Below are 26093 nucleotides of genomic sequence, written 5' to 3'. Positions count from 1 at the left end.
TGGATCATGTGCCCATCCTGGACCAATCATTGCTGAAGGGGAATAGGATTACTGCTCTTACTTAAGATGAATCATGATTTATCAGCTGGGGTTGGAGAACAACCTATCTTTCAGAGATCAAGGGATTTCTGCCTCTTAGCTGAGCCCCAAATCAAGGTTCTTTGGTGAGGGAAGATGTAGAAGTGGAATGGGAATGCCTGTGGGGTAGCAAAGCGTGGTGTGTCCGTTCGGGTGCTCTGTGAAGCAGATGCTAAAGTGGAGTTAGGAATGCAAGAGGTTTATAGTGGGTGGGAGGAGTGTTATACTTATGAAAGATAAAACACGGGAGAAAGCAGAATTGATCAAGGGAGCTTCAGACTTCAATACAGATCTGACAAAGTCTTCATCAACAATGTGGGGAGCTCCAGAGCAAAGGCCGTTGGTTAGAGGAGCCCCATGTTGGGCGGAAATGGCTGGCCCAAGTTCCCCACTATACTCAGTCATTGCCTGGGGGCTACTCAGGAAGAGGCTGGCCTTGGCTTGAAGTTTAGACAGATCCCAAAGATGCTGCAGCTGGAGGCTGTCAGCTAACTGCACTCTTCACAGGAGAATAGCAAGTTCTTTCTTGAAGCGGTGCCCCTCCAGGACTGTGGTAGGGCGCCCAGCATCTGGCCTGGCTGTGTCCAAGGAAGTCAACTTTGAGGTGACAAATCTATTTCTGCCCAGATCAGCGTCAGCCTTTACAGAAGAAGTGAGAACAATTGAGAGATTAGGCTCAATTCAGAAATTGAGTTTCATTTTCAGACAAACATTTTTTCCCACACATAGGCTATTTTCATTATAGTAAAATTAGAAATTGCACATATGCACAAAGAAGACAAAAGTCAGTTGTAATTCTCGCACCATTGATGAGGATGATATTAACAAGATAATAACAGCTAACATTTTTGGAGTAAGGATTATGTGCCAGGCGCCGTGATAAACAATTCATATTCATCACTTCATTTAATCCCAACTCTGCTGCTTGAGTGAGTTGCTTAGCCACTCTGTGCCTCAGTGTGCTCATCTGCCTAATGGGGATATATGATAATATCAACCACATGGGGTTGTTCTGTGGATTCAACGAAGTTAATCCATGTGAAGTGCTTGGAACATGACCTGGCTCAAAAAATGCTCAATAAATATTAGCTGTTATTTTCATTACAAATCCTCATTCTTTTATCCACAATTCTGAATTTTTTTAAGTTATGAAAACCAACAGTTTCCCAAAAGTCTGGTGCCAAAGCTCATCTGGGAACAAACCCTGATGATCTGAGGTTATGTGTAGGCTTGTTGAACCCACTTAGTGTGAGTTTTCATGTGTTTCATATCAATGAGTTTGATTACTTTTCTGAAATGTAAAAATTTCTAAATTTTGAAACACTGATTTCTGATAATGGATTGTAGACTTGTGCTTTCAATCCTCGTGACAACTCTGTGAGGTGGGTACTAGTAATATCCTTGTTTTATTTTATTTTATTTTTATTTATTTATTTTTTGGGGGGGTGGTGTGCGCAGCATGGCTTACAGGATCTTAGTTCCCTGACCAGGGATCGAACCCGTGCCCCCTGCAGTGGAAGCGCGGAGTCCTAACCGCTGAACCACCAGGGAAGTCCCAATATCCTCATTATACAGACGAGGAAGCTGAGGGTCAGGGTCATTATGTGCATTGCCCAACCCTCCTGGCTAGTAGGTGAAACAGTGAGATTTGAACACAGACAGACTGACTCCAGAACTTCTGTTTGGGGGAAATTTTTTTTTTTTATAGTTTCCTTTACTGCAAGACTTTCCAGAGGCTTTAATCTGCTAACATGCTCTATAAATCTCCAGGAGGGGCCTACAGAAAGTGGCAATCCCCAAACTTATAGACGTCAAGGTCACTTTTTCACAGGGGATTTCCCAGTGCTAACACTGAGAACACTGAGGGAGTCCCCTCGGAGCAGATAAGGAACCTGGGCTGACCAGGATCATCAAGGGGCCAAAGCAAGTGAACATGGGCAAGCAGGGAATCCTCGGCAACTCCCACCCTGTCACCAATTGACTGTGTGTGACCTTGAAAAAAATCCTACTTCCTGACTTGTAAAACAGATGAGGGTTTTGTCCAGTCTTTGAAGGAGAGGAGGCAGACTAATGCATCTGAAGTATACATTCAAAAAGAACTTCAAGGAGGTGCAGCTCATTCCAGCCTCCTGGAAATCCTTTGAAACACTAGGCGGGGCTGGTTGAACTGCTCAGTGGCAGGAAAGCAGGCAGGAGAAATTCCGAGCGTCCCTCGAGCTCTGCAGTGCTGAGTCCCAGATCACCTTCCAACCCCTTAACAACTGAATTTGTCAACATTTCTGTTTTGGCTGTCCTACCAGCCTCTCTCAGATTATATCGGTAAGGACCAGGCTTGCCAGATTAAATTTATTTATTTCATGCCTTTAAAAGAAATGTAAAACTCAATTGTTCCACTGGCTTTTGAAGTTTTATTTTCTAGTTTTTGAAATGGTAAAAAGCTGACCTGAGATAAACAAAATTTAAGCAGAATGAAAATATCCAGAAAAAGTAAGTCTTCCTCTCATCCTCTTCCTACTGCCTCCTGCCCCCTTCCCAAGAGCCATTCATTGCCACCACTTTTACGTATCTCCTTCCATGTAAACTTGAGACATACACAAGCATATATTGTTTTATCTATTGAGATGCTTTGGGCTGCAAAACACCCAACCTACAAACATATGATTTACTTATAAGACGTCTGGATGTAGAAACATTTTAAAGTTGGTTCATTTAAGGGACCAATGATATCATCAAGGGTCCAGGTTCTTTCCTTCTTACTGCTTAGGCCTTGGCAGTATGACCTCTGGCCCTGCACCTTTGAGTCTTGATACTGGGTGAGTCAGAGTGTGGGCAGCCAGAATATTCTGGAAGCCACTCCTATGCCAGGACAGCAGACAGTATTTTCACTATGCATGGAAGAGCTTGTGAGTTCCGTGATCACATCCACTGAACCCAGACTGAATGTATCCCCAGTTCAGCTTCTCTTTAGCTGGTCCCCCCCAGTGCCTGTGCTTCCCCAGTGCCACCTGATGCCAGGGCAGGAAATGGGAGGAGGTGGAGAGACAGCGGTCTTGATGATTACAGTTAAAATTCCTTACTTTGCAGATGTTACAGAACCACAGGACCCTGTGGACACATTGAAAGGGCTGTGCGGCTGAGGGACCCTGAACTTTTCCTTCATTCTCTTCATGGTAGAGCTACCTCTAGATTTATAGGAAAGCCAGACAGGACTGAGTGATGGATTGGATGTAAAAAGTGAATGAAAGGCAAAAGTTGAGAGTGATTCTAATGAGCTTCTTAGCTTGAGCAACCAGATGTTCAGTAAGGGAGAAGTAGGTTTTAGAGGGTCAGAAATCAAAAGTTCAATTCTGACCGTATAATGTTTGAAATTTCTATTAGACATCAATAAGTAACAGTTGCACACATGTGACAGGCCTTTATTGTCTCCAGACTTCTTGATAAGTAAATCATACATTTGTAGGTTATTATTTTGTACTTGCAGCCAAAAACATCCCAGCAGATACAATATATGCATATATATATGTGTGTGTATATGTATATTAGGTATAGGTATACATATATACATCTAAATATATATACATCAATCTATTTCTTTCTCTCTCTCAAATTTACCTGGAAGGTGTTATATGAACCTAGGAACAGTGCATGCATTCTGGGGATGGGGAAGCTGGGGGCAGCAGGATGGACACGGGAGAGAGCTGAGAGACTTACTTCTTCTGCTTGAACAAGGTAATGGAGGCTCAGATGTAACTTGCCTGAGGTCTCACAGCAAGTGGGTGACAGAGCTGCCATTTGAAATGAGCTTGGCCTGTCCCTGGAGTCCAAGCTCTTTCTATGCTGACAGACTCACTCTGTTTTTTTGGCCATGCCTCGTGGCATGTGGGATCTTAGTTCCACTGCCGGGGATCGAACCTGCGTCCCTGCAGTGGAAGCACGGAGTCTTAACCACTGGACCGCCAGGGAAGTCCAGACTCACTCTTAATGGAAACGGAAGTGAGTGGCTTCAGGACACATGCTGGTCTTCTCACCTGCCTCTCCCAGGGCTGGCTCCTTCGTATGTCTCACTCTGGCACCTCCTGCGGTTGAACATCAGTAACTGACTGCCTGAGAGGATTCCTGTCTGTGACCAGGAAAGGCTTTGTGCTCTCTTCTCCCCTCTTTTATGGAAACCACAAAGCCTGTGGCTACAGATGCAAGTGAAAATAATCCTGGAAGGCCCCCAGACTACACACCTTCCCCAAATGGATGAATTTCTCCTGCCTTCCTTTACTTAAGGATTAGAGCTGCTTGGGATTCTGGTTGGAGAGGTCTAACATCAGTTCTACCACTGCTGGTGGAGCTGTATGTCCTTGGGCAAGTTACTTATCTTCTCTGTGCCTCAGTTTCCTCATCTGCAAAATGACACTGAAAATAGTAGCTACCTCATAGGATTGTTGTAAGGGTTCACTGAGTCAGCAGATGTATTATAAATTGCATGGTTCTCCGCCTACCTGGGTCACCATTAGTCCACCTACATCTCTCCTGCCTCACCTACTCCCTTCCCCTACAGGGCCTTAGCACATGCTGTTCCCTCTGCCTGCAATGCTTTTCCCTTTCCTCTTTGCCTAATTAATGGCTATTTGTCCTTCAGATCCTCCAACATTTGACCATAACCTTCTTGAGGGCAGGATCATTTTTGCCCTCCACTGTGGTCCCAACACTCAGGACACACGTATTTGGCATATAGTCAGCATTCTTAAATATTTGTTCAGAGAGTGAGTAAATGACTAAACGAATAAATGAGGCAAATGATCTGTTAATGCTAATTCAGTCAACAAATGTTCGGTAAATGGGGAAAATAGGTACCTACCTCATTGTATCACTGTGAGGATTAACAACATTTTGCATGGGACTTCCCTACTGGTTCAGTGGGTGAGACTTCGCCTTCTAATGCAGGGGGTGCGGGCTCGATCCCTGGTCAGGGAGCTAAGATCCCACATGCCTTGTGGCCAAAAAACCAAAACATAAAATAGAAGCAATATTGTAACAAATTCAATAAAGACTTTAAAAATGGTCCACATCAAAAAAATCTTAAAAAAAATAGTTAGGCATTTAAAGTACCTAGAGTGATGCCTGGTAGTGGTGCCGAAGAAGGATTACTAGTAGCACTGTTTTGTATTGTTGTCATGATTATTATTTCCTGCAGGTGTTCTTGTGACTTCCTGGTGGGATCAGGCTCTCTTGGCCCTGTTCTGATTGGATGCTCCTCTGGGGACCCTGTGGAGCTCCACCGCAACAGCTGGGTCCACTTGTCCATCCAGGCAGCTTCATCCATTCCCCAGAGGCAAGAATTTGTCCTGTCCTAAGGAAACACAGTTTTGGTTTCCACACTGCTTCTGCAACTTGGCTTCAATCTCTTTGTACATCACCTCATCGGGATACAGAGCATCATGGACACATCATGTGGTACCTGCCCAGTCCATTGGTGACCTCTCTCTTTGAAACAGGTGTGGGCACCCCAGGAAGCCATGCTTACAACTACACGACGCTGTCCTCCAGCCAGAGTTGACTGGATAAAGATGGGTGCCTGATTACATGAGCCAATCAGATCCTTTCTCCTGTGAATCTGGGATTATGACCTAGTGACTTTTGTGGGTAGTTGTTTAAAGGAAGGGGTCGTGCACTCAGTTGCTGTGAGGCAGCCATGTTTGGTCATGGGCTTGGGGAAGAGGAGGAGAGAGAGAGGGGGAAAATGGAAACAGAGGTCAAGGAATCTGTGGGCAGGGTGATAAAGGGATGCAGAATATTGCTCCCACAATTCCTGGTGGTTTTTCAGATGCTATTTCCAGAAATGTCTGAAGCTACTGCTCTTCCTGCCCTTGTGTTCGATATGATAACAGTGGTTCTAACATAAGGATAGCTGGGTGATGTAGTGGACACCTATTGTCTTAGCTTTTCAGGTCTTGATATTCCCCCTTCTTCCAGAAATAGCACCTTGATTTTCCCAGGGGAACTACCCCCCTTTTACTTCCTGTCCATGGTGTTCAGCAAAGCTGATTCCATCTTCACCTGACTCTAAGCTGGCCCCGTCATAGCATTTTATCCCCTGAGGGTGATAAGTGGTTCATAAATGGACACATGACCCAGTTAGAACCGATGAGGACTCCATTCTGGGAGTGAGAAGACAGTGAGAAGACAGACTCTATTGGTCCTGTGGTTGCTGAGAGGGCTGGAGCCACTGGTGCCATATTGTTCGCAGGAGGAGAGGCTCACTGCTGAGGTGGAGAGAATGTACCTGGACCATCACTTAAGCCTTAGATCCAGCTGTGCCTGAAGCTGGCACTCATCCTGGTCTTTTAAATTAAGTGAGCCAAATGACTTCTCTTTTTGCTTAACCCAATTTTAGTTGGTTTCTTCTGTCACTTACAAAGGAAATGCTCCTCTCTAATACTCCACACAGTAAGCTCCTCCTTTTCACTTGAGCTAGTTTGAGTGGGTTCTGTTACATACGATCTAAAGATGTTGGACTAAGATTAGGATTGAGTTTCTATTCTGATGACCATGCTTCTACTCCTTTCCCAGTGACTGTTGGTTCTTTTTCCTTTCTCTTTTGAGAACCTGCCTGGGAAAAAGAGAAGTGGGAACGCCCATTCATCAAATGATTACAATTTTAATGGTAACTCTGAAGAAGGGATTGTAATCAGCCAGAAGTGAGCTGAGGATCAATGAAGGCAAGGCTGTACAGATGAGGAAGCTGAAGCTCAAACAGGTGAAGTGACTTGCCCCAAATTAGCCACGTAGTAAATCACTGATCAGGGATTTGAACCCGGATCTATATGACTTCAAAGCCTGGCCTTTAACCACCACCTGTCGCTGCTTAGCAACAAGAACACGCCCATGTACCACCACCTGCCAACATTATATGCATGGAAAGTCTCCAGGTTTATGCTCTTTGACCTGCAAATCCCATGTCAAAGTTCTATTTTAAGAACTGAAGATATGCTTCACAACTGAGAGTTGTGAGTGAAAACTGGAGACAACCTAAATGTCCCCAAATGGGGATTCGATCAAGTATGATATAATAAATTATGCTAGGAAAAGCTATATTTACATATATTACAGGGTTATGGTTAAGGTCATAGGCTCTGGAATCAGACTTTCTTGAGTTCAGATCCTAACTCTGCTGTTTACTAACCATACACTCTTAGTTAATTTACTTGATCGCTATGAGCTTCACTTTCCTCTTCTATAAAATGGGTATAATAATAGTCCCCACCACAGAGCATTCTCAGGAAAGATTAAATGAGTTAAAACAGAGACTCCCTAGAAATATCACTGAGCGTAAGTAAATGTGGGCTCTGGAACTAGACTCTCTGGGTGAGGGTTCTAGCCCTGCTGTTTACTTAACCTCTCTTCTTTCCCCATCTGTAAAATGGGCCTAAGGATAGGAATATTGTGAAAAGTGAACACATACATACAAGTAAAGTGCTTTGGACAAGGCCTGGCGTATAGCAAGGACTTAATAAATGTTAGCTGTCCTGTGGGGCAGGGTCCTGGCTCCTCCTCAACGGATATACATAACAATGTGGTACATATCTCTGAGTTCTACAGGAACTAAGGCCCCCACCCAGGTGGAGGATGGTAGCTGTAGGCTGAGCACAAGCACTGGACCCCAGATTGGTTGGAACCAGAAGGCTGATGATTGAGATTCCTGGAACACCGCCCTGTTTCTTCACCACCAACCAATCAGAGGAAGGTCACACACCCTGCAGACCTCCCCTCAGATTTTGCCTATAAACACCGTTCCCTGAGAAACCATCGGGGAGTTCAGGTCTTTTGAGCACAAGCCACCTGTACTCCTTGCATGGTCCTTGCAATAAACCTTTCTCTGCTCTAAAAAAATTTTTTTGAAAAATAAATGTTAGCTATTATTATTTTACCTGTTAAAGTCTTATAGAGTCACCTGTATCTACTTTTTACAAATTCTATGTGTTACTCTCAATATGATAATTGCTAATGTTCTGGAGCACTTATATGTGCCAGATACTGTGTTAAACTCTGTCCTAAGCCCACTGCCTGTTTGTTTGTTTGTTTTCCTAGATGGGCAATTCATATTTTGTTTCTCCAGTGACATATTTATAGTTGAATATAAATTAAAGGCCTCCTTGCACACCAAAGCCAGGTCCTTTGGGTGGACCTCACCTGTTTTTGTATGCCCATAGAGCTCAGATTTGTTTTTTACATTTTTTAATGGTTTAAAAAAATCAAAAACTGGGAGTTACCTGGTGCCCTAGTGGTTAGGATTCCAGACTTTCACTGCTCTGGCCCAGGTTCAATCCCTGACTGGTTAACTGAGATCCTGCAAGCCACTAGGTGAGGCCAAAAAAAAAAAAAAAAAAATCAAAATTCGGTACCACATGAAAATTATATGAAACTCAAATTTCAGCGTACAAAAATAAAGTTTTGTTGGCGCACAGCCGTACCCATTTGTTTTTTTGTTGTCTGTGGATGCTTTGGCCTCTGATGGCAGAGCTGAGCAGTTGTGGCAGAGACTGTATGGCCCTCAGAGCTTAAGATATTTACTAAGTGACTTTTCCTAAAAGTTTTGTGGACCTCTGTCTTATTTGAGTCTTATAATGTTTTTATCCCCTTTGTACTAATCCCATTTTAATCTACTATCCCATTTTTATTCCCTTTCTATTAAGGAGAAGAACGAGAGGTTATGCCACGCCCAGGGTTATGCAGCAGGAAAAGCTCGTCTTGGAACACAGGTATCCTAGCTTCTGAGTTCTGGGCCTGCCCACTGGCCTAGAATCCTCCTCGTTAGCTGTGCCTGAGACTCACCCTGGGGAACCCCCAGCCTGTGGCCCATCATCCTGGTTACAGCAGAGGCTGGTCCAGCATGAGAGACTGCAGTGTCTCCTCAGATGGCCTCACGGGGCACCTCGCCAGGCCCTTTTTCCCTCTGGAGCTCGGCCTAGCTCACACAGGCTGCTCTGTGAGGCTGTGGGCAGGAGACCTCTCTTGCCAGCTGTGTGCAGTTACCCCAGTGACATTCAATTGTTCCTAGGGGAGGAGGCCCATTTTTGGCAGCTCCTAGACCTGGATTCCAGGAAGTTCTGCCCGACTCATTTTCTATTTGTTTCCAATCAGCAAGTCGGCCTGTATCACTTTCCACTGGGTTGCGTAAGTCCGCCTGCCGCTCTCACTCCCTCTCTCTTGCTGTCATCTTTATTTATGCCACTCTGAGCTCACTGCCGGTCAGGGAGGAATACCTGGGGCCTATAAGGGGAGGGGACAAGATGCAGGGTACCTCAGCAGGAGTTTATTGCTGCCCAGATAAACCCAAATGGCAGCTTGACCGAGCCCCAACATTTCCAGGGATGCATGTCTTACCCTAAACAGAGGAACCCAGGCTCTCAGCCCTGAGAAGAGATCCCTGAGGCGGCAGCTCAGCCCTGCAGGTGAAGAACCCATGTCTGTGTGTACACTGATATAGCCCCTCTACCCTCTGCATGGTAGTGTGGCAGGAGCTTAGAAAACTCCAGGTTGAACACACAACCCCAGAGGCAACTGTCCAAGTACAGATTCTAGCTCTGCCACTCATTGGCTGTGTGACTTTGGGCAAATTACTGAGCTTCTCTGTGCCTCAGTTGCTATATCTGTACTATGGAGATAATAATAAAACCTCCCTTATTAGACTGTAATAAGAATTGAATCAGTTAATACATGTAAAGGACTTAGTACTATGCCTTGCACATAATAAAGGCTCAATAAATGTAAGTGATTTTACTATAATTACAATAATAATAATTATTGCTATTCACCAGAGAGAAAAGTTCCTATTTGTGCCCAAGGAGATATGAACAGTAACATTTATTGAAGCACTGTTTTTAATAATGGTAAATTGAAAGCCATCTAAGTACCTCTCAGTAGAGAATGGCTAAACAAATCATGGTACACCCACACTGTGGATTTCTGTGCAGCAGTTAAAAAGAAAGGGGCAGATTAATATGGCCTGAGGTGTTTTCACTTCCAAAATATAGCATTCAGTGACAAAAAGCAAGAAGCTGAAGGATTTACAGACTTGAACACTGATGTAAAACACAAAAATGCAAAGCAGTGTGTGAGTAATATATATATGTAAATGCACACGGAACAATGTCTGGGACAGCACTGTCTGATACGGTTGTCACTAGCCTCACATAGCTATTTACATTTAAAGGTAAAAGTTTACTTAGTTATTTATTTTTGAATTTTACTTATTTAAGTGTAAACGTTTATTTAAAATTAAATAAACAATTCAGTTTCTCAGTGGCATCAGTCACACGTCAAGGGCTCAGTAGTCACATGTGGCTAGTGGCTAGTGTATTGGACAGTGCAGATACAGCCTACCTCCATTACTGTAGAACGTTCTATCGGATGGTACTGGTCTAAATGGTTGAAAAAGCCAAACTGATAATAATGGTTAACTTGGCATGGAGGGGGCAAGGATGGCAGGGTATCATTTATTCTTTTAACAGGTATCTACTGAGCACTAACTCTGTGCCAGGCACAGAGTGGTCCTTACACAGGGACCACGGCTATGAGTAAATCACTGAACTCCCTGCCCTCTTGGAGTTTTCGTTCCAGTGGGTGGTATGTCAAGTGGAAACTGGTGCTTTGGTGAAAAATAGAGCAGGCTCGTGGATAAAGAATGTTGGCAGGTGGCACAGGGTGGTCATTAAAGACATGTTTTACATTCACCTGCATTTTTTAAAAAGGAGGAGACTGCCTTACTTGTGTAATTAAAAACTGATAAAAGGAAACAAAAGTACCTCAGCCCTGGAGAGAGGAAACCTGGGTTCCTGCCCCAGTTCTGTCCCTAACCCTTGCGCCCTGTGCCTAGTGGTTTCAGCTTTCTGGTCCCCCAGTTCTGTATCTCGATGTGCATTAGATGAGGGCTCTGAGGCCCCATCGACCCCTCCATCCTGTGGTTGGATGTTTGCACGAGTCTCTTCATCTGTCCAGGAAGCCCGTGGATCACTGGTGTCCTTTGGAAGTGTTAACATGTAAAGACTCTGCACGAACCTGTTGCAAGAACCATAACAAACCAAGGAGGAAAAGGACAGAGAAGAGGAGGAGGACGGGATGGGGGGAGTGGGGGAGAGACAGGAAAGCGGGGAGACCTCCTGCCGTCAGCAGAGGCTTGGATTTCCAGCAAACTCAGCCTGAGAGCTGCTTCTGCATAGCCAGGTTAAATTAACACAGAGTTCTTATTATAGTAGTGCAGACAGACACTTTATAATCATAGCTAATGTTTATTGAGATTGATCATGCTGCAGGCACACTTTACGTGGATTAACTCCTTTAATCCTCACTACAGCTCTATGGAGGTCAGTACAGTTTATCAACCGCATTTTACAGATGAAAAACCTGAGGTTCCAACAAACTAAATAACACCCGATTGTTAGGTGGAGAGGGATGGACTTCAACCCCAGAGGTCTTATCTACTGTGCTTCAGCTCTTGTGGCTTATAGTCAACTAGAACATGAAAGAGAAGTAAAGGCTTTTGCCTGTTGAAAGCAGTCCATGCGTGTGTTCTGGGGGCATAGACCAAATGGGGATTAATTCTGATTGAGGGTGTTGGGTCTTCTTACTTCTGCCCTTGCTAGCCACTCCCCAAAAGCTAAAGGAATCTTAAGTCAGATCCTGTCCCTCTGCACAAAATCTCCCACGGCTCCCAGCTCATTCAGAGTAAAAGCCTTTCTTCGATCAGCAAGGCCTTCTGTGATGGCCCCCACCCATGTTACCTCTGACCTCGGTCCTCCTGCACCCCCCCCCCCCCCCCCCGCAGCCCACTCCAGCCACACTGGCTGCCTCCCTGCTGTTCCACCTGGCAGGGTGTGTAGGCTTATTTAGCCTCAGAGAGTGGGAAAGGGAGGGGAGGTTTTCAGGGAAAAGGGGTGTGTGTTGGGGGAGAGAGGGGGGCAGGGCTCATGCAAGGGACATAAAGAAAACCAGTGACGTCCATGTTCCTGAGAAAAGAGTGGAAAAGGTGGAGGAGGAATGACAGGTGCCCAGAGATCAGTTCATGCAGGTCTTGGCAAATGTTAAGAATATTTGGATTCTCTCTTGAGGGCAATGGGGAGCTATGGAAAAAGGTTTGAGCAGAGGAAGGACACATTTGAATTTGCTTTTCCCCAGTTCACTCAGTCCTTCCTGGGGGCACGCTGCTGCTCATGGTTGGCTACAGGTGACCCTCAGTTTCACCTCCATCAGTAACTCAAACAATATATATATTTTAAAATTGTGTCTCTTTCCCCCTTGAGGAATGTGTTTGTGTACGTGTTAATTGTTTATTTTATTTTTTTAGTGCAGTTTTAGGTTTACAACAAAATTGAAAGGAAGGTACAGAGATTTCCACATAACCCCCCCCCCCTCCACTGTGCATAACCTTGCCCATTGTCAATATCACTCACCAGAATGGTACATTTTTTTTAAATCAAAGATGAACCTACATGGACACATCATAATCACCCAAAGTCTACAGTTTACCTTAGGCTTGTATGTTCACTCTTGTACATTCCATGACTTTGGAGAAATGTGTAATGACCTATATACACCATCATAATATCATAAAGTTTATTTTCACTGCTCTAAAACTCCTCTGCACTCCGCCTATTCATCTTTCCCCCTGCCCCCATCCCTGGCAACTACTGATCCTTATCTTGTCTCCATAGTTTTGCCTTTTCCAGAATGTCATATAACTGAGATCATACAGTATGCAGTCCTTTCAGATTTGTTTCTTTCACTTAGTAATATGCATTTAAGGTTTCCGCTTTTGGGCTTTTATGACTAATGCTGCTATGACCACTCATGTACAAATTTTTGTGTGGACGCATATTTTCATATATTTTTTGTGTATACCTCAGAGTAAAACTTCTGGGTTATGTGGTAACTCTATGTTTAACTGCTTGAGGAACTACCAGATTGTTTTCCAAAGTGGCTGCACCATTCTGCATTCCCACCAGCAGTGTATGAGGGTTCCAGTTTTTTGATACCTTTTTATACTTTTTGTTTTTTTCAGTCACACAACCATATGAACATATAGAGAAAGAGATGAAGAAAGGTGAGGATAGGGTGACCAGAGGGGGTTAGAGAGGATGGCTGGTTGGTATCTGATCCTTCTGGGTCCGTAGGCCTCAGTGAGGTGTTGACTTTTATTATTATTTCAGGGCGTGGCTCTTGGAAGTTTTTAAGCAGGGAAGAAGCATAAACTGATTTGCATGTGTGTGTATATGTATGTGCACTTTCATTGTTTCAACATTTAATTCCTAAATGAGTAATGAATGATTCATATGGTTCCCTCCCCCTGCAACAGGTAATTACTATTTTATTTTTGTATGTGTTCATTTAGAGTATCTTTTTTTTTTTTTTTTTTTGCAATACTCGGGCCTCTCACTGCTGTGGCCTCTCCTGTTGCGGAGCACAGGCTCCGGACGCGCAGGCTCAGCAGCCATGGCTCACGGGCCCAGCCACTCCGCGGCATGTGGGATCTTCCCAGACCGGGGCACGAACCTGTGTCCCCTGCATCAGCAGGCGGACTCCCAACCACTGCGCCACCAGGGAAGCCCCATTTAGAGTATCTTTTTGAATACATGTGCAAATACAAACATACAGTCTTGTTTTCCTACAGTTTTTATACAAGGTAGGTATGATCACACTTATTTTTTCCCATAACAATGTATTTTAGAGACTTTTCCATATCAGTACATAGAGAGCGTCATCATTCTTTTTTTTTTTTTTAACTGCTGCGTCGTATTCTGTTATTTGATGGATCACAGTTTACTTTACCAGTCTCCTCTCAATGGACAATGGGTTTTTGTTTCCTTTTTTTTTTTTTTCTATTATGGCCCATGTTTTTGTTAAATAATTTCATACAAATGTCATCTTTCACATATGCAGGGTTATTTGTAGGACAAATTCCTAGAAATGAACTTGCTGGATCAAAATGTATATGCATTTATCATTTTGATAGATTTTGCCAAATTGTCCTTCAGAGAGGTTGGGCCAATTTATACCCCACCAGGAATTGAAGGTTCCTGTTGCCTCAAACTCTTATCACTCAGCATGTTATCAAGCTTCTGGAACTTTGCCAAAGTGATAGATGGACCATGGAGATTCCTATAGTTTTAATTTGCATTTCTTAGAATGAGAGAGGCTAAGCAGCTTTTCATATGTTTAACAGCCATTCGAATTTCCTTTTCTATGAACTGTATGTTTATATTCTTTGTTCATTTTTCTATTGGGTTTTGTCCATTTTTCTTATCTGTCTCTATGAGCTCTTCTTACATGAGGGAGAGTAGCTCTTTGTGGGATGAGTTGCAAGAATTTTTCTCTGGCTTGTCATTTGTGTGGTTTTTTTGTTTGTTGTTTTTTGTTGGCCACTTTGGGTCTTCATTGCTGCGCATGGGCTTTCTCTAGTTGAGGCGAGTATGGGGGGCTACTCTTCATTGTGGTGCACAGACCTCTTATTGAGGTGGCTTCTCTTGTTGCGGACCACAGGCTCTAGGCGTGTGGGCTTCAGTAGTTGTGGCACGCGGGCTAAGTAGTTGTGGCTTGCGGGCTCTAGAGCGCAGGCTCAGTAGTTGTGGTGCACGGGCTTAGTTGCTCCGTGGCATGTGGGATCTTCCCAGACCAGGGATCGAACCCGTGTCCCCTGCATTGGCAGGGGGATTCTTAACCACTGAGCCACCAGGGATGTCCTGTCATTTGTGGGTTTTCTCTCTCTCTCTTTTTTTGCTGTAAGTTTTTATTTTAACATAGTCAGATTTATCAGTCCTTTATGGCTTCTGGTCATTGAATCATAATTAGAAAGCCCTCTTTCATATTTTCTTTTAGTATTTATAGTTTCATTGTTTATATGTTTTAAATTCAGCCTAATGTTATCCCCCTGTATGTCTCATTTTGTAGCTTGCTGTTCTCTCACATTATTGATATATAGAGAAGCTTTAGTTCATTCATTTTAACTGTTGCATGGTATGCCATCATGTGACAAATAAAACCAGTTTTTCCCCCGTTCCCCTAATAATGGCTTTAGGTTGCCTGTAATTTTTCACTGTTACACTCTATGCTGCAATGAACACCCTTGTATATATCCCCTTATGCTCACTTGCCAGAATTTCTTTGGAGTACATATCTAGAAGTAGAATTTCTGTCAATCTCTGGATGTAAAACAGTATCTGATTCTAGTTTTAGTTTGTATTTCCCTGATTAATCCTGACACTGGGCACCTTTCCATATGTTTACGGGTTACCTCTTCTCACAGAAATGCCTTTTAAAACCCTCTAGTCCTTTTTCATTGGGGTGATTGTCTTTTGTCTTATTGATCTGTAAGAGTTCTTTATAAATTCTGGATATAATCTCTTTGTTATATTGGTTGTGAGTATCTTCTCTGGCTTGTCCTTGTCTTTTCCCTTTGCGAGGTCTTTTGTCATTGAGGGATATTCAATTTTGATGTAGTCCAATTGGTTAATCTTTTCCTTTATACTTTGTGCTTTTCGTGCTTGGTTTAGGAAATCCTTTTCTCTCCAAGGTCATAAAGATATTCTTCTGTGTGTTCTTTAATCATTTTAGAGTTAGAGGGAAAAAATTTCTTTTGAAATCGAAATGATGCCAAAGGAGACAGAGGTGCTTTTATGTTCATTGAAGGCGGGGTATGGGTTAAGAAAATGGAAGAACAGAGCTCTAACCTCTGCCCATCCTGTGGCCTCTAGCTCAGGGCAATATTACATTTGCTGTCGTATGGCCTGATTGATTATAGCCGGGCTCTGGGATGTTTAGACCCTAGACTCAGACGTTCTCTCACTGCCTTTGGTCAACATTCCTGATTCCTGCCTGTGACCCTGGGGCTTAGCTGCCGCCACAGCTCCTTCCTCTGACCCCCATTACTCTGCTGGGAGTCATGCTGCGGGCTCAGAGGATGGGAGGGGGAGAAGCAGACACAGCTGTTTTTCCTTCCTGATACCATGACAATATCTGATTGCTCCAGGCACATGCCACAACATAATGTCCTTGGCTCACTGGCTTTCCCTGTTGCGGACATGGGCAGCCTTTCCTCCAATCAGTGGGTGATATGTGGAGCCCTGTCCGTCCCTTGGGAGTTGGGATATTTTCTCACCCCAGCAGAGAATGAACTGAGCCCAGCTCTGGAATGTCAGCGTTCTGCTCAGGAGCTGGGCTGGTAGGGGCAGCAAGTGGCTTGGAGATGAGAGTCCTCTAACCTTCCCACGGGAACGTTCCAGCAACTTCCCCATCTAGGGTCATTTTAGGATATTCCTGGGCCTCTGGCATTGTTACTTTGTAAGGCCGCATCCACATCATATTAAGCATAACAAAATGCATCCCCATGGCTCAGTAGATACAGTTAGATGCAATCGTGTGAGTTCAGAGGTAGATGACTAGCTGACCTAACATTATATTTTGTAGATGTTTTTATTAAACTTAGACTAATTTCAATTTTTGCAGTTTCCTTTTTATATTTTGGAGTCAGTATTGGTCTCAAACATCTTTATGTGCACTTGAAACATTTAGAGACTCTGGGCTCTGGCCGTTGGGGTCCATTGATAGAACTGCCCATCCCACAGCTTTCCTTTGTAAGATCAGATTTGCCAAGCCCACTACAGCCCACAGAATTCCCAAGCACTTGCCAAGCACTCTCCTGTGTATTAAATAATGAACTGCTTCCAAATCCTCTTCCTGTATGTAACATCGAGGGACATTTGTAGGGATTCTTTGTCTTCTCAGCAGAATCAAGGAGTGTTTGCTGGACTCCCTTCATCTGTGTAAAATCTTGGAATGTGTTCCGAACCCTCTCCTACATATAAAATCATGAGATATTTGCAGACTGCCCCTCCTCTGTGTGAAATCAAGGAATATTTACAGAACACCCTCCTATCTGTAGTATCATTAACTGCACACAGAGTTTCCTATGTTTGGTACCGTGGAATCTTTACAGAGCATTCCTGTTCTCAGTAGAATCAGGGAAATGAACACCCTCTTCTGAGTAGAATCATTAATTGTTTGTAGATCCCTCTCCAGGATCACCAACTGTTTGCAAAACACCTTGGAAAATCAAGGAAGACTCACACAGCCCTTTTTTATCTATAGAATTATGTAATATTTGTAAGTCTCTTCCTAGGTATAAAATCATAAAATGTTTACAGAGCACTCCCTGAGTATAGAATTTTAGGGTGTTTGATCAACTTTTCCTTCCTGTATATAGAATTATGAACTATTTTTGAGGAACACTCTTATATGTACAGAATCATGGAATGTTTGCAGAACCCCTTTTTGTGGCTTAAATCTTGTACTGTTTGCAGGACACCTGCTTCTATAAAATCATTGAATGTTTGCAGAGCCTCTTTGCTTATCATTATGGAATGTCTACAGAGCTTCCTCGTCTGTATAGACCCAAGAAATGTTAGCTGAACCCACTTCTTTTTTTTTTTGGCTGTGTTGCGTCTTTGTTGCTGTGTGTGGGCTTTCTCTAGTTGCGGCGAGTGGGGGCTACTCTGTGTTGTGGTGCACGGGCTTCTCATTGCGGAGGCTTCTCTTGTTGTGGAGCATGGGCTCTAGGCATGCGGGCTTCAGTAGTTGCAGCACGTGGGCTCAGTAGTTGCAGCACATGGGCCCTAGAGTGCACGGGCTTCAGTAGTTGCAGTGCATGGGCTCAGTAGTTGCGGCACGCAGTCTTCAGTAGTTGTGGCTCATGGCCTCTAGAGTGCAGGCTCAGTAGTTGTGGTACACGGGCTTAGTTGCTCTGTGGCATGTGGATCTTCCTGGACCAGGGATTGAACCCGTGTCCCCTGCATTGTCAGGCGGATTCTTAACCACTGTGCCACGAGGGAAGCCCTGAACCCCCTTCTTCTGTGTAGTCATGGAATGTTGACTGAGCCCTGTACGGTGTAGAATCATGGAATGTTACTAAGCACACTCCTCAGTATAGAACCTGAAATACTTATTCTCTGTCCCCACTTACATGTTGGAGAGAAGTAAGTGATACAAATGGTCATGGCCAGGTCATGGAGGGTCTTGAAGGTCAAATGAAGATTATGCTTTCTTCTATAAGCTATAGAGAGCCACCAAAGTTTTTGATAAGAAGAGTGACATGATGAAAATTATGTGCCAGGAAGTTTAATATACTGAAGGAAGTAAATGGGATAAGCTGAAGGGTGGTAGCTTAAAAAGTAATTTTTCAAAACAAAGTAAAAATTAAGGTACTGATGGATTTTACTAAGTGCAATAATCTGTAGTAAATACTTTGATACAACAGAGACTCATTCTCTAGTGCAGGGATTAGCAAACTACAACTCATGGGCCAATCTGGCCTACTGCCTATCTTTGAAAATAAAGTTTTATTGGAACACAGCTGCATGTCTATGGCTGTTTTTGTGCTACCCTAGCAGAATTAGGTGGTTGTGACAGAGATTGTATGGCCTGCAAAACTAAAAATAGTTGCTATCTGGCCCTTTACAAAAGAAGTTTACTTACCCATGCTCTAGTGGGAAAAGAAATACCTTGAAACATTTTTTAATGATTGGACTTTGAGGGGGAATTTTTTTGTTTTCTTACAGCAGACTCAGATGAATTCATAAACATTTTATTCATGCATTCGTTTAACCAATATTTGCCAAATATCTACCATGTGCCAGGCCTTGATTTAGGCACAAAGGGTGCAAAGATGAAAAAGAGACATTTTCTTGCCCTCAAGGAAATGTATAATCCAGCCATAACTGACGCATAACTTATATATTAAAAAAAACCAGCTGTGTGACTTTGGGCGAGTTCCTTAATCCTTCTACACTTCAGTTTCTTCATCTGTGAATGAGGGTGGTGATAATACCTCCCTCAAGATGTTGCTGTAAGCCTTAAGTAAAACGCTTAGAACAGTGCCTGATGCAGCGTAAGTGCTATTTAATTGCTTGTTTTATTATGTACACATGTGAAAATACACCCATATGTATGTACGTACACATAAAGCAGTGTAATTGGTGCTCTCACAGAGGTGTCTATGATTATTCTACATCAGAGAATTTTATGTCAGGATATAGTTCAGGAAATAGAAACCACTCCAGGTACTTTAGTCAAAACAGGATTTGATACAGGATTTAGGTGCTTGCAAAGTCACCAGAAGGGGTGGAAGAGTGATCGGAGTGACCATCCTGGACTTCTCTCTCTTTTTTTTTTGGCCATGCTGTGTGGCATGTGGGATCTTAGTTCCTTGATCAGGGATCAAAACCGAACCCCCTGCAGTGGAAGTGCAGAGTCCTAACCACTGGACTGCCAGGGAAGTCCCCATTTTGGACTTTTGATGTTAAGGTTCCTCCACTTTAAGGTTCCTTCTGGTCATGCTTCAGAAGTCACCAAACTGCTGCTGCTCCTGCCATCACCACTGCCACATCCTCCTGCCTCACACCCTTCAAACTGGGGACTAGACGGAGGACTCCACTGCCAATGCTCCTCCCATCTTCCAGGAATGGCTGGTCAGGGGCCACAGCCACAGGAAGAGGACCACTGCCTCCCTCCCACCCTTCAGATCTCATGCAAATGCATCTAGTTGACAGAACTTAATTTACCACTGGCCTCCTTGCTGCAAGGGAGCCTGGGGAATGTCATTTTAAGCTTTTGAGCCTCTACCAGTAGAAGGAGAGTGAAATGGAGGTCAAGAGCACCCATCTGAGTATCCAGACCAAGAATTCTGGGAGATATCACACTGGGGAAAAATATTTGAGCTGGGTCTTAAAGGATGAAGAGAAATGAGAACCCAGGGTTTCCAGGTAGCAGAAACAGAGTATGTAAAGTCATGAAAGCATAAAAAAAGCTTGGTATGGTCCACAAACGTCTATTGTTTTTGCCTACCCAGCATCTATTCCACTGGAGTAACTGCACCTTGGTCTCCCTTTGGGGAGTCAGCCTTTCCACCATCAGTCAGGTAGTTCATATGAAGTTCCTCTTGCCCCCTGGTTCTGGGTGTAGGCATGTGACCAGGTCCAGCCAATCAGCACGCTCCATTCCCTTAGTCCCTGATTGGTTCAGGAATGGCCACGTGACTGAAACCAAGCCAATGAGACTTGATCATGAACACTTTTTTTTTTTTTTTTTTTTTTGCGGTACGCTGGCCACTCAGTGTTTTGGCCTCTCCCGTTGTGGAGCACAGGCTCTGGACGCGCAGGCTCAGCCGCCATGGCTCACAGGCCCAGCCGCTCCGCGGCATGTGGGATCTTACCGGACTGGGGCAGGAACCCACGTCCCCTGCATCGGCAGGCAGACTCTCAACCACTGCGCCACCAGGGAAGCCCTGAACACTCTTTTTATGGCAGGGATTCCTTAGCTGTGGGGACCACCTCCTTAGGGGGAGCAGGTGAATCTGATGAAGCCAACCCAAAGGAAAGCAGAGCTAAGATGTGGAAAGAAATTGCGTGCTGATATTACATGAGCCCTTGGACTCAGCTATGCCTGAAGCCATGTAACCTTGCTTCAGGCCATTATAGTCATTTAAGGCAATAAATTTCATTTTTGTTTAAGCCAGTTTGAGTTGAAAGTCCTGACTAATACGTTATGTCAAGAGAGTAGTTTACTAGTACGAGAGCCACTACACTAAAGACTTTACAGCAGCATTATTCATAGCAGTCTCCAGCTAAAAACTGCACAAATGCCTGATAACAGTTGACTGGAAAATAAAATGTGGTATAGTCACACAATGGAATACTATTCAGCAGTTAAAATGAGTGACTTACAACTTCACTCCTCAATATGACTGAATCTCACAAACATAATGCTGAACAAAAGAAGTCAGACATAAAAGAATATATGATTCTATTTGTACAAAGTGAGTGCCAGTGATGTGCTGCTTCTTTTTTATGTGAGTGCTTGTTAAATGGGTATATTCAGTTCCAAATATTCAGTGAGCTATACACTTGTGATATGTGTATGTTTCTGTATGTATGTTATACTTCAATTAAAAATAAAACAGAAAAAGTTCAGCAGGTAGAAAACTTGGTGTGTGTGGGGGGGGGTGGGGGGTGGGGCGGAAAGAATGGCAGGCTAGGACTAGATGGATCCAGGACTCAAGTTATGTCATCAGGACTCGATTTCTCTTTGTTGCTTGCATCAGTTTCTTTCCATGTGCCGGCTTCATCCCCAGGCTCCACATGTGGATAAAATGGCTGCCATTGCGTCAGCCTCACAACCTTTCATATTTATATCTAGCATGAAAGAGAAAGTTGGCTTCTCCAAAAGCACAAATTTAAATGTTTGGGAATTGAGTCTCATTGGCTCTGACTGGTCTACCCAACCCTGAATCAATTACTATTACCAGAGGAATACAATGTTCTGACTCGCCAGGCTGGCTCACCTAACAAGTCTGGAGGCAGAAATGGAGTCAACAACCTCAGAGAACCCCACAGACTGAAAGCAGAGGAGGAGGAAATTGGAACTATTGCAGAAGTGAGTGGAAGTTAAATATCTAAAAAAGTCCAATAAATATCTGGTACCTATACTTCTTCTCCTCCTCCTCTTCTTTCTTTTCTTAGCATTTTGAAAAATGCCTGGCACCCACTTTGGTAGATATAAATACTTGCTGAACAAGAGAATCACTTCCATCAGTTGATACTCCCTAGGAGCCACCTGGTCATGCCCTAGGCCTTCCTGTCCAGGATAGAAAAGATAGTGTCAGAATTTAGAAAAGGGATATAAATCAGTCTTTTGACTGCAAAGCCATAGGTCTCTGTAGAATCAATGCTCTTGAAGGTCTTTTGCTAACTTTTTATGCCAGTTCCTCATATCTTACTCTCTTTCTTCGGAGGGGCTTCGTGGCAGAGAGACAGAGCCCTGGAAAAGTCTCATCATTAGCAGCCACGGTTGAGGCAGGAAGTCCTTGTTCACTGCTGCAGAGAGTGTAAATTGGCACACCCATTTCAGAGAACAATTGGGAAACAGTCAGTTAAACAGAAGATGTGCATATCCTACTGCTCAGCAAATGCACTCTTGTATGTTTGTGCTCTGGAGAAACTTTTGCCCTGGTGCGCAGGATATATACAGAAGAGCACTGTTGTAGGTACTATTGCTGCGTAGCAAACCACCCCAGACTTAGCGGTGTAAACAAGAGCCATTTTATTATGCTCATGGATTTGGAAAGGGCACAGTAAGGACTGCTTGCCTGGGGCTTCAGCCAGGAAGGCTTGAAGGTGGAGGATGACTTGATAGCTGGGGGCTAGACTGTTTAAAGGTTTGCTGTCTCACGTGTCTGGTGATTGATGCTGGCTGTCAGCTGGGACCTCTGCTGGGGCCTTGACCAGAGCACCTGGACGTGGCCTCTCCACGTGGCCTGGGCTTCCTCACAGTGTGGTGGCTAAAGGCTCTTAAGGTGGATGGTCCAACCAACAAGTCAGAAGCTGCATTTCCTCAGAAGTTGTGCATTGGCATTTCCACTACTTTTTATTGGCTATAAGTGATTCACAATCCCACCAGGTTCAAAGGGAGAGGAATTAAAGTAAGTTCCAGAAGAACATGGGAATGGGAAATATTGTTGAGGCCATCTTTGTAAATGACATTCTGCAAGAGATGCTCATTGCAGCAACGTTTTTACTGGGCCACCATCCCTCATCCAAACCCCTTTGGGGCCAGATATGTTTTGAAATTAAAAAAAAAATCTCAGAATTTTGAAAGGTAACATGGTACATACACTGAATATTTATATAACACCCCTTAAGAGGAATGGGTCACCCTGTAAGTAAAAATCTAAATATTTTCTCAGTGGAACATATGATTATTCATATTAAGTATGATAAAGATTATAGATAGCTTTCTGTCTATTGAGGTCAAGTTTTGCCACCAAGGAAGTTCAGGTCAGGTCAGGTCGTAACTGCCAAATAAATTATGAAAAAGCATTTAGGTTTCCGATTTTTTAGATTTTGAATTGTGGCTAAGGATCTATGGACCAGTAATAGAAAAAAAAAAAGAAACAAATTAACATCATCAAGAAATGAATAAACCTCAGTTACATGTTTCATTGTGGCTATACCTTATAAAAATATATTGAGAGAAAGCCTGACGCACGCATATGCGTCATGAAAGCATATACTCATGACGCAAGAATATATTTGTGATCAGTTAGGATAAGCCAGGTTATGTTGTAGTAAAATAAACAGTAAAATCAGATGCTTAAAACCAAGTTTTATTTCTTGCTCATGCTATATGTTCATCACTGGCCTGATGGGCTCGGGGGAATTTTCTCCTCCCTTTGGGACTCAGCTGGTGGGGCAGCTGCTCTGTGGAACATTGATGGTCACTGTGGTAGAGGGATAAGAGGACACACCGGCTCTTAAAGCTTCTGCTCTGACCCTCAGTTTCCTCTGAAAGGACTGCCTGGCTGGAGTTTACCAGGGTGAACGTCACAGTCAATATTCAGTCAACAGGAGTTTCTGGCACCAGAAGTAATCAATGCCAAGTCTCCTGGGGCCTGGAAAGCAGTTATGAAATGTCAACGACATTTATCTACTCATTGCCTCTGGGAGTTTGAATTCAGATAGTCACTGCTTTGTAATATTATCACAATACTGGTGATTGGCATTTATGGATTGTGCAATGGCTTCCTCGGGGCAGGTGCCTGGAACAGGAGAGTTTGAGGGGTTGGGGAGGGCATAGTGTTATTTCTGACTTACTTCAGGCTCTGGATCCTTTCCTTCACGTGTTTTACTTGGGCTAGTCTGTAATTGAGTGTTGACAAGCATGTGAGGCCCAATTCATGTTCTCTTGGAATTTCTCAAGGGACCACCCCCCCACACACACACCTTTCTTTAGGCCACTCCTCTCCTCTAAAGCCTTCAAGGGCTCCCTATGGCCCACAGGAGAAAGTGTAAGAATAGGACAGCTCCCATTGATTGAGCGCCTGCTACATGCCAGGCACTTTATACGTACTATCTCTAGTCCTCACAGCAACCCCAGGAGGAAAAACTATGATCCACATTTTACAGATGTGGAAATGGAGGCTCAGAGAGGTGAAATGACTTGCCAAGGTCACAGAGCGAGAGTGAGGAAGAGGCAGGACTGGTTGGTCATCAGATCTTTCTGACTCTGGGGCCCCTACTGAGCTATAGGGTTAAGGCCCCTCTGATCTCACCCCATCCCTTTTCCTTTTCCTTGGAGTCACCAGCTGCTCCAGGCAGGCTGGCCTCCTCTCACTGCCCCTGGAGCAAGCATGTCTCACCTCCCTTTCAAAGGCCATCTAGAATCTCACAGAACACTTCCCCAGACTGCTGATCATATGAGTCTTGCCCTCATCGCACTGTACCACAGTTACCTCACTTTCCTGTCAGTCCTGCCAGTGGGCTGCAGGCACCTCCTCTCGGTCACCTCTGCATTTGCCATGCTCAGATGTGCTCAATGCACATCTGCTATTCATTCAGCATTCCTTCAATAATTACTGAGCACCTGCTGTATGCCAGGCACAGTGCTAGATGCAAGGATTCAGCAGAGAATGAAACAAAATCCCTGACTGCATGGAGCTTATGTTCGATACAGGAGACAGAAAAGGAATAAATAAACACATACATGTATAATATAATGTCAGGGATGAAAAGTGACCTTGGTCTCATGCACAAAGGCAGAGGCACCTCTTCCCTCAGCTTCCAGAGCCCTCTGTTTCCTTGGCAGAGTCATAATTTTTGGCTCTGCCATTCAAGGCGGACTTCCTCCAGGCTCGGCTCTAGGCCCCCCCTGTTATCTTCTGAATCAGCAGCCCACAGATGGTATTGAGGTGTGGTTTTAATTTGCATTTTTCAGAGGACAAATGAACGCAAGCAACTTTATGTGTGCTTATTGGCCACTTGCATATCTTCTTCTATGAAATGTGTGTTCAAGCCTTTCCTTTTTTTTCCTTATTGGTTTGTTGGTCTTTATAAATCTGCGTGTGTTTTTAAACAATATTCTGGATATGAATTCTTTATCAGCCACATATTTCTAGTTCTTCTACTGTGCGGCCTGTGCTTCCCCTTAAAGGTGTCTTTGAATGAAGAGAAATTCTTATTTTAATGTAGCCCAACTTATCAAAATTTTCCTTTTTGGCTGGTGTTTGATGAATCTTTGCCTACCCCAAGGACAGGAAGATATTCTTCTATGTTTTCATCTAAAAGCTTTTGTTCTTTTGTTTTATCGTTCGTATTTAGATTTACAATCCATCTTAAACTGATTTCATGGATAGTGTGAGGTAGGAGTGGTGTCTTTTTTTTTTTCCCATATGGAAGTCCAACTGACCCAGCACCAATTGTTTTGTTTCAATTAAACAAAACATTGAATGGTGGTGTATGGGTGTTTATGGTACCATTCTTTCAACTTCCCAATGGGTTTAAAAATGTTTTAAATAACATATTGGGGGAGGGATGATGAAAAAAAAGGTAGAGGGACTATGGTAGATAAACAAATACTATGGAAATAATTTCAAATGCAATGTGTAAACCCTGATTTGATACTGTTAAAAAAAAAGCTATAAAAGACATTTTTTAAAGCAAAGGGTAAATTTGGGAATGGACTGGGTATTACAGGTCATTGTGGTATGATTGTTCATTTTCTTAGGTGTGATAATGTTATTGTGGTTATGTAGGAGAATGTACTTTTTCTTAGGATTTCTGTGGAAGTATTGAAGCATGAAGTACCAATAAGGCAGCAACTAATTTAAATAATTCAGAAAAAAACTGTACATATGAATATAGATAGATAAATCTGAAAAAATAGGGGGAGGGGCAATATAGGGATGAAGAAGTGAGAGGTACAACCTATTAGATGTAAGATAGGCTCAAGGATGTATTGTATGACATAGGGAATATAGCCTATATTTTGTAATAACTGTAAATGGAAAGTAACATTTAAAAATTGTATAAAAAATTTAAAAAGCTGGAAAAATATCAATCCAAGTGGAGAGTATACAGGTGCTCCTTGTACTAGTCTTTGAACTTTTCTGTATGTTTGAAAATATTTGTTAAAGACAGAGCTGGGCA

The 26093-nt window shown here is 43.4% G+C and overlaps 1 protein-coding gene across 3 annotated transcripts in view; it reads left to right on the top strand.

Moving 5' to 3' along the window:
- The first annotated feature begins 6667 nt into the window (after positions 1-6667).
- B4GALT5 (beta-1,4-galactosyltransferase 5) overlaps positions 6668-26093 on the top strand; it is a 145508-nt gene continuing 126082 nt past the window's right edge. The window contains exons 1-2 of one of the 3 annotated variants that reach the window (XM_033840962.2): positions 6668-6826; positions 8763-8828. In XM_033840962.2, the coding sequence (XP_033696853.1) occupies positions 8780-8828 (49 nt within the window). In that variant the 5' untranslated portion in view covers positions 6668-6826; positions 8763-8779. Of the gene's footprint in view, positions 6827-8750; positions 8829-21446; positions 21547-26093 lie in introns of those variants that run through there. The other 2 variants (XM_073793093.1, XM_073793094.1) reach the window with 2 other exon arrangements.

The sequence above is a fragment of the Tursiops truncatus genome, chromosome 15 (assembly GCF_011762595.2).
Source record: "Tursiops truncatus isolate mTurTru1 chromosome 15, mTurTru1.mat.Y, whole genome shotgun sequence".
Classification (NCBI taxonomy): domain Eukaryota; kingdom Metazoa; phylum Chordata; class Mammalia; order Artiodactyla; family Delphinidae; genus Tursiops; species Tursiops truncatus.
The sequence above is the reverse complement of the archived record's forward strand: the minus strand, read 5'-3'. Positions and strand labels throughout refer to the sequence as shown.